This window comes from Danio rerio, chromosome 13, assembly GCF_052040795.2.
Source record: "Danio rerio strain M-AB ecotype USA chromosome 13, GRCz13ab, whole genome shotgun sequence".
Classification (NCBI taxonomy): Eukaryota; Metazoa; Chordata; class Actinopteri; order Cypriniformes; family Danionidae; genus Danio; species Danio rerio.
This window is the reverse complement of record NC_141033.1, coordinates 8837991-8853523: the sequence shown is the minus strand read 5'-3', so window position 1 is coordinate 8853523 and position 15533 is coordinate 8837991. Positions and strand designations below refer to the sequence as shown.

At 30.0% G+C, this 15533-nt stretch overlaps 1 protein-coding gene across 3 annotated transcripts in view; it reads left to right on the top strand.

The window, feature by feature from the left end:
- Positions 1 to 6896: 6896 nt before the first annotated feature.
- epas1b (endothelial PAS domain protein 1b) overlaps positions 6897 to 15533 on the top strand; it is a 70719-nt gene continuing 62082 nt past the window's right edge. For 2 of the 3 annotated variants that reach the window (XR_015505150.1, XM_087277964.1), the window contains exon 1: positions 6932 to 7214. Coding sequence is in view for 2 of the 3 variants with exons in the window: in XM_087277964.1 (XP_087134090.1) it covers positions 7189 to 7214 (26 nt within the window). In the remaining variant the exon portion in view is untranslated. 3 annotated transcript variants of the gene reach the window in all.

Sequence of the window (15533 nt, the reverse complement as noted above, 5' to 3'; positions counted from 1 at the left end):
TATTCTGCGTGTGTGTGTGTGTGTGTGTGAGTGTTGGTCTAGCGTTACAATTTTTTTCCCGTCTCCATTTCAACTTCAGATTCAATGTCTCTGATTTTTACTGTTTCTCACAGTCTTCTACATCTTTGGTCTTTTATGCACTCTAGTCAGACAAGACAAAAAGTTAAGGTCTTACGTTAAATGCAGATAAATGATCTTCCATTCTAAATATAGCACAACTCCAGTACTCCAGAATTGCTCCCAATCTGATACCTGTCACATATTGATGACATATAAAGTTAGAATTTGATTAATAACAATATGATAAATATATTGTGCAATTGTATTACATTCAAAATCTTAAACATAATCTTTATTTTATTTATTTATTTATTATTTTTACTTGCCAACGTCAAGCTTTAAAATCTACATAAAACCAAATGCATTTATATTTTCTTTATGCATGTTCCTGGTTTTATTGTGCATGATTTGTCTGTTTATTTTATTATTTTTCATTTTATTTTTATTTTATTTATTTATTTATTTTTTTATTTTTTATTTTTTTATTTTTACTTTGTTTTTTGTTTTATTTGTTTTATTATTAAATTTTATATTATTTTTTTATTTTATTTTGTTTTAATTTATTTAATTTTTTTATTTTTTTAATTTTATTTTATATTTTATTTATTTATTTTTTATTTTATGTTATTTTTTTTTTGTTTTTTTATTATTAATTTCTTTTATGTTATTTTAATTTTATTTTATCGTATTTAGGTTTTTATTTATTTTTAATTTAATAAATTTTTTTGTTTGTTTGTTTTATTTTTTATTTTATTTAATTTATTTTTATTTTATAATTTTATTTTACTATTTTATTTTATTTTAGTTTTGTTTTATTTTATTTCCCTCTGATATCACCATGCCTTGTTTATCACCACGCAACCAAATGCTTTTATTTTGCTATTTTAAACTCACTTTTTTAAATAAATTTTAAAGGCAGCCAAATCAGTTCTTGTTGCTATGTCCTGTCTTTTATTTTTATATAATATCACCAAATTAAATCGCGTTGTGAACAGTGTTTTGTCTTGTTTTGTGGCTCTTATTAGGTTTTTATTATTTTTTATTTTTTATTTATTTTTTTATTTTAATTACTTAGCTTTTTTTTTTTTTTTTTTTTTTGAAAGCATGTAGTTTGTGCCTTTCTGAACTGGTGTCTATTGGGTTGGACAGAATCCACAGAAAACACACAGACTTTTAAAGGATTCTTCATAGGAAACACATTGAGTTGTTCAAGGAAAATGGATGAACGAGTACCTCTGGGTAAACATGAGTCTGCGTATCACAATGGAACACATATTAGTACTTACAGAGGTACAGTTGTGCATAATAATATAATTTATGTAAGTGTTTTATGTCACTGTAAGTATCATTAATTAATGTGTATGTATTTCTTTTTTATTGTACCGTGCAGCTTAATATGTTTGGTTTTTTTGATTGTTTTGCCATCAGTCGCTGTCATGGCATTATTCGCATTTTACTGTGTGCCAAATGTACTGTTCTCAAAGGATGTGAATGTGCCTTGTTTGGTTTGTAATATATTAAATAATATGTCAGAAATAATGATCTTTTGAAGTTCAAATTTGTGAATAATTGTTTATATATTTATATAATGCAAAAAGTTGGACAAGACAGTAGTGTTTGAGTTTATGCAGCATTAATTTAATCAAAAACATGATACAAATATAAAACAACTGTAAAAAAAAATCCTGTTTGCCTTAAGTTTTTAAGCTGAATCAAATTAACCTGAGTCCTTTGAGGTTATATTATGTTAAACCAACTTAAAACAGCTTGCGTAACCTATAAAATTAAACATGATTCACTTAGTTTAATAAGTTACAATGAAATAAAAACTTATGCTGTTTTTTTATTACATTTTATTTTATTTTTAAAAAATTATTAAATTTTTATTTTATTTTATTTATTTTATTTTATATATATTTTTTTATTTTATGTTATTTTGTTTTGTTTTATTTTATTTATTGTTTATTTTCTTTTATTATTTTCTTTTATTATTATTTTTATGTTATTTTAATTTTATTTTATCGTATTTAAGTTTTTATTTAAATAATTTGTCAGAAATAATGATCTTTTGACGTTCAAATTTGTGAATAATTGTTTATATATTTATATAATGCAAAAAGTTGGACAAGACAGTAGTGTTTGAGTTTATGCAGCATTAATTTAATTAAAAACATGATACAAATATAAAACAACTGTAAAAAATCCTGTTTGCCTTAAGTTTTTAAGCTGAATCAAATTAACCTTATGAGTCCTTTGAGGTAATATTATGTTAAACCGACTTAAAACAGCTTGCGTAACCTATAAAATTAAACATGATTCACTTAGTTTAATAAGTTACAATGAAATAAAAACTTATGCTGTTTTGTTTTTTTTTTATTACATTTTATATTATTTTATTTATTAATTTTTTTATTTAATTAATTTTTTATTTTATTTATTTTATTTTATTTTATTTTTTATTTATTTTTTATTTTATGTTATTTTTTTGTTTTATTTTATTTATTGTTTATTTTCTTTTATTATTTTCTTTTATTATTATTTTTTATGTTATTTTAATTTTATTTTATCGTATTTAAGTTTTTATTTAAATAATTTGTCAGAAATAATGATTTTTTAACGTTCAAATATGTAAATAATTGTTTATATATTTATATAATGCAAAAAGTTGGACAAGACAGTAGTGTTTGAGTTTATGCAGCATTAATTTAATCAAAAACATGATACAAATATAAAACAACTGTAAAAAAAATCCTGGTTGCCTATAAAATTAAACATGATTCACTTAGTTTAATAAGTTACAATGACCTAAAAACTTATGCTGTCAGAACTAACCGATCATATAATTTTTTTACAGTGTGTAGACTATTCTCAAATTTTGCATCATTTTCACTCTTCTCCGATCTTCTCGTGACTGAACATGATCATGCTTTCAAATAATAAACTGCAGAAGGAATAATGAAAACAGTAAAAGGATGAGAATGAACAGGGTGACCCTACAGAGAACTTTGTTGAAAATTAAGGTCATCATGACCAAAACCAAGAGTGAAGGATTTTTTCTGTCATATGTGACCTTCCCAGTGGGCTTGTCCGAGGACATAAAAAAATGCAGATGCTTGCCGTCAATTGCTTTACAGTTTACACACTGGTCTGTAAAAGAGTTTTTGAGATTTACTTTAAGGTTAAAATATACAAAACACATTTTGGACAAAGTTTTGCTTCAATTTAACAGGTTGGAACATGCCATATGCTGTCCCAGAAGAGTTCTGAAAAATTATACTTAAGTAAAAGTACCATTACTTGCCTAAAGCTTTGTGCAAGTAAAGTAAAATATCACTCAAAGTACGAGTAAAAAGTAACCCTTTTCGAAGTACTCAAAAGTAGTGAGTATTACTCTGTAAAAACCTGATTAATTTACTTGTTATTTGTGTGTAAACGTAACATTCTGTAGTGCAGTGGTTCTCAAACTGTGGTGTACTATTAGTGGTACGCTGGCTTTCTTCTAGTGGTACACAGAGGAATCAAATATGTCATATGTAGATGCAACATATATTTCAAAATATATCAAAAATGATTTTTATATGGATATGATGACATATAGCCTACATTTATGAGGTCAAAATTTCCAGGTTTTGATGAATAGGCTACATTTAAGTACAGGTGTTTTTTATTTATTTATTTTTTTTTTATGAACAGTAGCCTACCATTTTCAATGAACTTTTAAAAGCACATTTTAATTTAAACGTTAACATTTTATTTTGTTTGTTTGTTTGTTTTTACCTTTAAACACAGTACAGTGTTAATGTTTATGTTCGATCTGTTTATAATGTTTAAAGTGGCTGACAATAATAAGTTTTCTTAATAATAGGAATTAAACTGCCTTGTTTTTGAACTGTGCAGAGGTGGTATATGATGAAAAAAAATTGAGAACAACTGCTGTAGTGCATTTAGTATTGCCCAGCAGGCACAGAATGTCATAAGACATTAATATTGTTAGATTTAGGTCGTGACATCAGGTGTCCAAAATTCAACGTATAGCCAGCGTTTAAGCACAACGTTTTTTTGTTGTCCAATAAGGATGACAAATGATGTTGATATTTGGTTGATTTTAGGTTGTGTTAGAAAGTGACCATGATGTAGAGCCAACATCTTAAACCATTGACGTCAAATACTGAAATTTTTTCGTCAGGTATGGCAACCAAAATCCAACATCTGATAGACGTTATTAGTGGTAACGTCCACCTAACATCAAGCTGTAACATTGTTGATTTTAGGTTGGATGTGATACATTGATGTTGGCCCTACATTGGGTTCTGAAGTCAACACGATTTTCATTTCCAAATAAAATGTAACATCCAACGTTGGGGTTCAACGTCAATCTGACGTCATGTTGACATCTCGTGCCTGCTGGGTGTTTAAGGCCATAGTATCTTTGAAATCCAGAACTCCATTGGTGTGGAAATATTGAGTTATCAACGCAGTTTTTTGGGTTGCTACAAGTTAAATATTGTTTTAAACTAATTGACAGATATATTTATCTTTAAATTACCCACTTTTTTAAGTTGATGTAATTATCAATATTTTCCTGTTGTGTAAACTTAATAAAATTATTCTAGCAATGTAAAAGTTTTAATATAATCAGCAATATAGAATTTTTAAGTTACAACAGTGTAAACTATGTAGTGGTAAAAGATCGCTTGAGTTATGTTTAGAGTGCATTTCATTCATCACACAGTAAACATCCATCATCTTCTCATCAGTGCATGCATCTCTGGCTCAATGCGTGTAGATTTTGAACATCTTCTTTTAGACACTTTTAAAGCTTCAAAACAGTTTGCTGCGCTCATGTGAAGTAGTTCATTATGATGCTATTTATCCCTTTACTTCTATGTGTGATTTGATTAGACAGGAATCACAGGACTGATTTTTCTTATCCCCATAGACAGGAAAAAATAGAGACTGCAGGTTGAAGGAAAGTAGTAAAAGTATTAATACAGCACTAAAAATGTACTCAAGGGAGAGTAAAAGTACACATTTATAAAACGACTTATTAAATTACAATTCCTTAAAAAAAACTACTCAATTACAGTAGTTTGAGCATTTGTAATTTGTTACTTTACACCACTGATGCTGTCATGGGGACGCCTTTAATGAAGTTCAGAGATACACAAAGAATTTAACAATGAAAACTCATTTCAGTAAGTATGGGCATTTCCTCTGATCTGAAAAGTAAATTGGTAACAAAAAATACCTAATTTAAATATGTTAGCTATAGTTAGAAAGCCAATAATAGTTTTCTAAAATAGTTGTGCAGCTAAAAAGACAGAACACTACAGTAAAACTAATCACAAATAAAACTGAGGATTGCTATGAGTGAGCACTGATTACCTACAACAACAACAACAAAAACATTTGTTTTATAATAAGATTTTGCTTACTTTTTTTATTTTTATTTAAAGCATACATACAACACAATATAAAAGGTGAACATAAAAACTAATAATAATAGTAAAAAAAGAAAGAAATATAAATAATTTTTTTTTTATTATTTAAATACACAAAGCATAGTGTACAGCATGCACATATCCAATGATCTTAAGAATTAACAGGAGATTCAAAAAAAACTGTTATAATAATTGACACATATCTCAGATTTTTTGCTTTTCAACAATTTTTCAATAGAAGTAAAGAAATCAAAACCAATACAAAAAACTGTTAATGAGGGAGATGGTTGATTTCTGTTTGTAAATGTGAAGTTTTGCCCATAAAATAAACATATTAACAGTATATTTAAGATTTTTGTTGGATTTGTTTTCAGAATTTAAATATAATATATTTCAATGTAAAATAATAACCAATTTTTGTCATTTTAAAATATATATTTGGCTAGATCCTTCCAGAAACTATTGACAATGCCGTGTTCAAAAAGTAAATGGCAAAGGCCCTCTTTATCTGCACTGCAGAAACTACAGATGTATTTCAATGTACTTTGATAATAAAGATTTTATTGAGTAAATTCATTCATTCATTCATTCATTTTCTTTTCAGCTTAGTCCCTTTTTTTATCCAGGGTCGCCACAGCGGAATGAACCACCAACTTATCCAGCATGTTTTTACACAACAGAGTTCCTTCCAGCCGCAACCCATCTCTGGGAAACATCCACACACACTCACTCACACACACACACACACACACACACACACACACACACACACACACACACACACACACACACACACACACACACACACACACACACACACAACAGACAATTTAGCTTACCCAATTTACCTGTACAGCAAGTCATAGGACTGTAGGGGGAAACCGGTGCAAACCCACGCGAACGCAGGGAGAACATGCAAACTCCACAAACTAGCTACTGCATGCGCCACTGCGTCGCCACTGGGTAAATTGAATGTAGTATTTTAAAATAAATTTCCTTAATTTTATCATTAATAGAGCATTTGAAGGGAGTCACCCATACTCTTTTCCGATGATTGTTAACTATAAAAGAGCTCCAGAAAAATTTGCCTCTTGGAGTAATTTTATTTTGCTTCTAAAAATATAACGAATGTGTTTGTTAGTACACTTTTCATTTTGTTTACTTTTTCACTAAGTTCTTTAGAGTTGACATTGCGGTCAAGGTGTCATTGCCTTCAACAAAACCATGATATTTAAACAATTCACGGTGAGGTTGTTGAATTATCAGGCTTTGGAGAAAGTAGACCGCCAGAAACATTACGCAGGAGTAAATGTTGCTGTCAGCGCTGACGGTGGGCGGTTCCTAACGGCGGCTTTAGGCATTCAGTGAGCTGTAATTGATTGCTCAGCTGTCAAGCGCCCTTCAGTGAGGCTCTGCGGTCTGTGAACTTCACTGACCGCAAAACAAGCGAGTTACTCCCTCACCGCGACGAGCCTCACCGCGCTTGGATTTTATAAAAGTGGGAGACTGTACAATCCTCAGCAGTGTTCTGAGACTGTACAGTCGCTTTTGCCTTAGTGGACTTTACAGCAATTTCACGTTCAGCTGTGCGTCGTTCACTTTAACGCGTGTTTGCGGTGGTTTGGTGCGTGTCTTTGCACGGAGAGCTGGTCCTGTTGCACTGCGGGAATTACGCGAGAACAGCGCGATGACAGCTGAGAAAGAGAAGAAGAGGTGAGTTCGAGTCATATTCCCCTTACTGTGCTAAGTTGTAAACAGTGCAACTGTTGCGCACAGTTCAGGTTTATGGATCTGCAGCAACAAGTGAATCTCTGTATGAGACAATCGCGGTGCTGCAGCTCTAAATCAGAGAGGCTTCATTAAGACAACCCTTACTTGGTTCAGATCTACAGCACTTAAAATGACTTTTTTTTAAACTAGATTGGTTAGATTATTAAAATGATGAGTTTTTCAATAAGTTGGTTTGTTAAGTCTAGGCATGTTGTTATATTTAATGAAGACTACATTGTAGGCTACTTATCAATTAACCAACATCAATTGATAGGCATGTAACTGTAACTACATTTTTAAATATATATGTTGATCCTTTTTAAAGAATATCTAATTTAGTAATAATTTTAAATGGTGTGGTGGCCCTAATATATTATATTAATATATTATATTTAAAAATTATGAAAATTAAAAAAAATACACATTATTATAAGTACTTTTATCCAAAATTATTAATAACAGTACATTGTAAAACATCGTAACACTTATAATAGTTTGGCTCCATGTTTTTTTGTGCAATTGCTACTTCATTCTACCTGAATTGCTTTGTTTTCAATTTAATTTTCTGTATTGTAAATTAAGTAAACATTTACAGTTTAGGACTTTACCATTACTTTGATTTAGCAAAACATTCCAGGTAGAAATAAACTTTTTGGTCCCTTATTTAAACTACAGTTTCAAACAAAATAAAAGTTTGTGATGGAGCATATACTTATCAGGCAAATATATTTAAAACAAACTAACTGAATTTGCATGGCCTAAAAATGTCTGGTTATTTGTTGTTATGTCATGTATATCTGTGAAGGTTGAAGACCAATTTTTTTAGTGCACTTACTCTGATGATTCAAAGATGATTCCTTAGATTTACTAAATTTATTTGCGTTAAGTGGATGTAAACATTTTATTTGGGCTGAGTTTAATCAAACAAATTTAATCAATATAAAATAAAAACAAAAATGTAACATTACTCAATTTATTTTGTTTGTTTAAATAAAACAGATATAAATTGTTTGCAACCCTTTGCAGATTTTTATTTTTTATATTTTTTGGTGTAAGAGTTCTGTTAATGAGAGAAAAATTAAGTAAATATCTTTTTTTTTTTGTCTGTATCTGTGTGTGTGACGGCTTTGAGAGCGCCTTTAAGTCTGCCTCATCCTCGTGACATGTTCTTCCCTAACAAGCTTTCTGGCCCTTATCTGATGAATCTCAGGGAACATAACCAAACATTGAAACTAAACTCAAATAGAGAAAATGTATCCATCTACAAAAACTGGACTGATTCAGAAAAGGTGTGAATCCTACTTTAAACATCAAGACACTGATCACACTGAAATGTAATGCAGAAGGGGGCATATGCATGTGCTTACAGTTCATGCGCATACTTTGATCTGTGTAATTGTGTTTTTCCATAGTGAACCCATATGTTTGGTGGTTTACTGGTAGGAGGATATAGATTAGCTCATCCCCGACATGGTGTACATATATTCTTACATGTTTGTGTTCTTATTCATGGTCTGTATATTAGCCAGAGCCCCTTGTCATGGCCCCGTATAGATGCATCTCAAGCTTCAGTAGGTTTGGTTGTGATGCGTCAAATTTACTTTTTAAAATAAAAACAAAACTGTAAATTAAAATTTTCATTTAGCAAAAAACGAAAATGAAATCTAAAAAATGAAAGGCTAGCATCAGAAAAGCAGCAGTTAAACAACTAACTATTTCATAAAGAGATTTTTTTTGGAGCGAAACCAAAAACATTTTCAGTTTCCTAAATTCTGGTGCATCCGCCTATATGTTAACAGAACTGCAATTATGTACTGTTTGCAACAACAAGGAGCAAGAGGAATAACAATGCCTCTGATTACACCATTGTTATGATAATTATAAAATGTTTTGCGCTTGTCAGTAGAACTGAATAGGTGACTTTATGATGGTCAGCGTGGGCTCTTTTTTTTTTTCCTTGACACTTGTTGTAGTTCTCCATTACGTCACCTTGAATCATCAGGCTTTGTCTGTGGTTCATTCTGTGCTCAAGTTTGGAAACGATCAAGTGGCTCATTTACGAATAGAAAGGCAGTGCTTTGTGATGGGCTCTATTAACTCCCTCATGCAGGCTGAGAGCTGGCATTAGTCTGCTGTAACTTGTGCAGTGTTTCAGAGCGCTGTGTCGTGCACTGCCAATCCTAACTAGTTACCTGTGGCAAACGACCTGAATTCAAAACTCTACATTCTCATTTAGAGTCCGTGTTTATAGGTGCCAAAGCATGAAAATCCTAATATACACTACTGGTCAAAAGTTTGGGGTCAGTTTTTTAAATTTTTTAATGTTTTTTTTTCTTTAAAAAATATTCTGTTCATAAAGGTGGCATTTATTAATTAATAACACTATTGTTATTTAATATAACATTTTAAATAGGTAAATATTTATAAAAAAAAAATTTAATAACTGCTTATTTATTGTTTGTAGTTTCAAATGAAATTATTACTCCAGTCATTATTGCTTTTATTGCCATTACCATTAATAATAATAATAATAATAATAATAATAATAATAATAATAATAATAATAATAATAATAATAATAACAATAATTATATTAAAGGTATTTCTAAAGGACCATGTGACTGAAGACTGGAGTAATGAAGCTGAAAATTCATGTTTAAAATCACTGAAATAAATTATTAAATTAAATTATAAACTGCTTTTGAACAGTTACTTTATAGTGCAATAACATTTCACAATTTTACAATTTGTACTGTATTTTTGATTAAATAAATGCAGCCTTGGAGAGCAGGAGAAGCTTATTTTTAAACACTTAAAATACTGAGCCCAAACTTTTGACCGGTAGTGTACCTATATATGTAGGCATAGATAAATAATAGCTCATACCATGAGTCTCAAACGCCATTATTTCCTTGTTCTTGTGTAAATCCTGTGAGTGAAAAATCTTGAGAAAAACAGAACAATCAGAACAAAACACAAACTCTAATGATCCACACGGGATCGTTAATATGCATGTACAGTAACAGGCAGTGCTTGATTTGGTTGTAAAGTTTCAAAGTGAGATTATAATACTGACTTTATCAAAGCTTGTTTTATGCGTAGTACCATGTATGTGAGACTATTATTTTGAAAACGAGACCAGTGTAATGCAACTAGGCATTTAATATCTCCTATATCACAGCTTGTCGCCAGAACTCAAAATTCGGGAGATATAAATTATAAATTCATTCAGGATCCTTAAAGAGGAGTAATTTTTTTGTTTTTGCATTGAGGCAACAAACACATGTAGAACGCTGGATATCAGTGTTTAATCCAGGTTTATGCATCTTGTCAAATGACTCAGCTCTTACTGATTTTTCTGGAGGGAAAGTATGTTAACAAACTTTATAATACCCATCTTTCTATGTGGAGGTTGATGTTAATTCCTGCCTCTGTTTCGCTAAAAACTTAAAACCACAAATACAACTCTGTTGGCTTTTTTTAGTCAACTTCAATTTTAATTTAGACAATATTTCATCTACAGCACAACTCATGACTCGGATAATATTTTACCCTCATCATTGAGTAAATTTTTTTTTTATTGCTGGTGTGTACAAATATATATTCAGTTTTATGTTAATTTCTGTAATTTGACAAGACAAAATGAAATTGTTTATATGATTTATGTACAACTAGGCATTGCCCGGTATAAGTTTCTGATGGTACGCTTTCACAGTATCACGGTATTGTGATTACTGCTCTAAAATAACTTCTTTATAAATGTCTAGATAAAAAAAAAAAAAAAAACGTTTCCCCCATTTATCAAAATACATTTTATTTTAGAAATACTATTTTTTATTTTTATTTTGGACCCATAAACATGTCAGGTTAAATAATTTAAAAATAATAATTGATTTGCTCTCTTCAGAAACATATTTCTTTACAATGTTTCAAAAACAAACAAAAAAACATAAAATCCCCTTACATATACCTTAGGAATGGTATAACAGAAACTTTTAGCGGTTTTAAAACCTTGACTTTTCCAAACTGTGAAAAAAACCCTAAAGCTTATTATCCCATGCAAAACACCGTTTGTAAAGTAATATAATAATAAGTAATAATTCTGCCTTTTTGTATATTTTTTGAGATGCTTACTTTGTTTACCAAACAAGTTGTTCTAATTGGATTTACATTGTAATCTCTAAGTAAGTAAATAAATAAATAAATAAATAAACATTAACTTTTATTTCATGTGTTGAGTTTCTTGATACTATATATTTGGCATAAATCCCCAGATTTCTTTTTTTTTACTAAATTCTATACAGCCAAAAATGGACCCTACTCATAAATTAAATCTAATTTTAACTTCTTTTAGCTAAAATAAACCCCTCTACCTCTTCGATTGAAAAGATTGTCAATTAGCATCTTTTCAATTTGTTAAAATATTTTTTGACAACTGAAGACGATTATTTTTCATGTGTGCTTCAGTGACACAAGCTGCAAAGCTCATAGTATTCACAACCTTTCCAAATATGGTTAAAGGGGTAGATCCTGTGATCACAGATACGCATTATAAAATTATTACTGGAGAATTTTTGCACTTACCTAAAAGGCTGGTGTACATGCTTTAAGTTCTATTGGTCAGAAGATTGTACGTTCATGTCACGAGTAATTTTATTTGAAAATCTTTGGAATGCAGTGAAATACAATCCGATTTTATGACCCTGCTAATTCAGAAGCAATCATATGAAGTTGCACGGTAAAAATATGGACAGAGGAAATGTTTTTATCTCTTCTTGTTTTCCTCACACGTTACAAGCCACAAACATACAAGCATCAAACATTTCTGTGATTTCTCCATATGATCATACCATCTGTGACCACCTTAAGCCACATTTTTTATAATCTAGATCTTAGAGAACAATTTAACATGTTGAATTAATGCACCCGATGGCACCTTTAACTACAAAAAGACAGATGGTAACTTAGTGAATGTTGCAAAAACAGTCAATTCCAGGCTTATTAGATAAAATGTATTTGTGGCAGTGAATGACTTGCTTTAATCCTTGCATATGTCATGACACTTTCAAAGTGAAATGTTCAGTAGGCACTGTTTGTCTATTATTACGCTGCTTGTAATAAGTAGTTTGGTGAATACTAAATGTCTGTTTAACATTTGTGGTGCTAAAGTGCAGCTGAAGGTTTAATGTGCTGCATTATTTGAAAATACGGACCCACTTTATTGTAGTTGGCTTTAACTACTGCTGTATGTACTTGCACTTACTGTGTTCATAATGCGTTGCAGAACACTTCTGGTGCTATTAAGAAGGGATACAAGTAGGTCTAGGCGACATGTTTGGTGGTATGGTAGGTTTAAAGGTGGGTAAAGGTGTAAGGGGATTGTCAACAGTGTAATTAAAGATGTAATTGCAGTTGTAATTAGATGCCGGTATTCAATTAAACAGAAGTATAATGCAAAAAATGTATTTACACAATAAGTGCATTGTAACTAATTATGAATTTTAGTGTAAATATTAGTAAAACCACGTTGTTGTTGTTGTTGTTGTTATTATTATTGTTATTTTGTTATTATTATTATTATTTATTTATTTATTTTATTTTGCTCAAGGTAATTGCATCAAATGCGAAACTCTAATAGGTAAGCTATAAGTAATACACCTGGAGGTAAAGATGCACATATTTATTGGATATTAAATAGTTAAAATAGTTAAAAGCTATTTTCCACTGGCTTACAGGCCATTGGCTTTTTCAGAAACAGATAGTGTTTAGAGCTTATTATAACGCGACAATCAAAGAGGGCAGGAAAACGTATCAATTTCATGATTTCAATATGTCTAAAGGTAAAAAATTAAAAATATATACACATGCACACAGTTGAAGTCTGAATTATTAACCCTCCTGATTAGCTCATTTCCACACATGATAGTTTTAATAACTCCTTTCTAATAACTGATTTATTTATCTTTGTCATGATGACAGTAAATAATATTTTACCAGTTTTGTTTACCCTTTGGGATTCATTTTACTTGTTATTTTTCTTGATACTATTCAGCTTACAGGTATGTGCAATTCAAAGACTCAATTTAATTAGGTTAACTTGGCGAATAATTTAGCAAGTTAATGCATAATGATGGTTTGTTCTGTTTAATCAAGAAAAAGTTGCTTATGGTGGTTATAGTATTGACCTTAAAATGGTTTACAAAAATTAAAATGCGTTTATTCTAGCCAAAATAAAAAAATAAGAGTTTCTCTAGAAGAAGAAACAAATATTACAGGGAATACTGTGAAAAATTCTTTGCTCTGTTTCATTTGGGAATTATTTGAAAAAGAAAAAAATCACAGGACTGTAAGTAATTTTGACTCCAACTGTATATATAATTTTCTTAATGTGTAGGTGCATGCTTTCCTAATGAGTCTGGGTTGCTGTGGTCCCATCTCTTTGATTTTCTGTCAGCCTCTGGGCATCATTTGACTAGTTTGACCGCTCTCGGTTTTCCTAGAATTTGGCTTGCATTTGAACATTCTAAAAATTCAGATCATGTTAAAAAAGTAGTTGTTTATAGCATATTTTTGGAAAGTGAAATGCTTGCAATTCTTATAATTCCTAATATATTTGGCTGATACAGGTTAGCACAACTGAAAAAGGCTCATAAATACGTTGAGGCACACCGTCTAACACTCTTGCTTTTGTCACCTCATAAATCTAGCTTGACTTAATCTTACCCGCCCCAAATATTTAAATGTGGAATGTGGTTTTAAAAATATTTTGAGAAACGTTGCTTATGCTCAAAAAGTCTGCATGTATGTGATTAAAAATATGATTAAGCTGATATATTATTAATTTTAAACGCTACTAGTTGACGGGCTTAAAGTGGTAGTTCACATAAATTGATATGTCTGCATTTACTAACCATCCACTTGTTCTAAATCTCTATAAATTTTATTTTACTTCAGAATATTGGTAATCACAGCCGTGTCTGAATCCTTCAGTAACATGATTTATTTCAAAGGCACTATCAAAATCTGTACCTATCACTATACTGTCTTCAATGAAAGAGTTATATGTATTAATAGACAACAGCCATTTGTGTTTTTTAAATAACAAGATTTAATTGCTGCTGCAATTTAAAATTCAAAAGGAAACAATGAATTTTTAAAATGTTATTAATAATTATTTATTAATTGTTATTTTATAGCAGAGTTGTAAAATTGTTATTGTATTGTGCCCCTGCTGCTTTGTATCTGCTTATGTTTTTTTTTTTTTTTTTGACCAGGTCGTCATTGTAAATTAGACCTGGTTCTCAATTGACTTACCTGGTTTAATAAAGGCTAGTTAATTATTAAAGACAACATCAGATCCCATCAACAGTACATTTTTAAATGTGTTATTTACTTGGAAAGTAAAAAAAAAAGAAAGAAAGAAAGAAAGAAAGAAAAGACAGGATTTCAGGCCAAAGTGGAAAGTTGGAATGCAGCATGTTACGTTGAACCACAAAACCATTAGTCATACAGTAGGTGTGCATTTTTGGAAATTGAGATTTATACATTACCTGAAAGCTAAATAAATAAGCTATTGTTTTCCATAAGGCAGGGTTTGGTCAAGACACGACTTTTTGAAAATCTGGAATCTGTAGTTCAAAAACTTAAACTGAGAAAATCTTAAACTTGAAACCTTTAAAACTGTCCAAATTAAGCCATACACATTGCTGATAAAATATGAATGTAGTTTTGATATGTTGATTTAAGGAAATCTACAGAATATATACATGATTTTTATTTTTAAAAAAATGCAACAAATTCACCCAGCTATATATATTTTTTCCCGCTATTGCCAAAAATATATTAATACAGCATAGGAGTAGTTTTTGTGGTCCAGGGTCATATAGTGTCAGTTTTTGACTTCATGGAGATTATTTATTTATTTAATATGTAGTAATGATCAGAGTTGAATTGGGTATAACACGTTCCACAGAAATATGTTACTATGCTCTAATTACATTTTTGAGGAATACAGTGATTAAAAGAATTACATTTTAAATTTGTGTAATTTGATTACAGTTACTAAAGTCAATCTAATTCTGTTACTTGCAATACAAATATAGTTTTATAGTTCTTTTTAAAATCATACATTTTTGTATGACTGAATTTGTACGAATTGGCCACTAAACTGACAAAGTGTAAAATACATTTCCTCGTGAAATCAGGCTGGAAATACAGACATTACTTTGATTTTTATTGAGTGTAAAAACAAAAATATTGCTG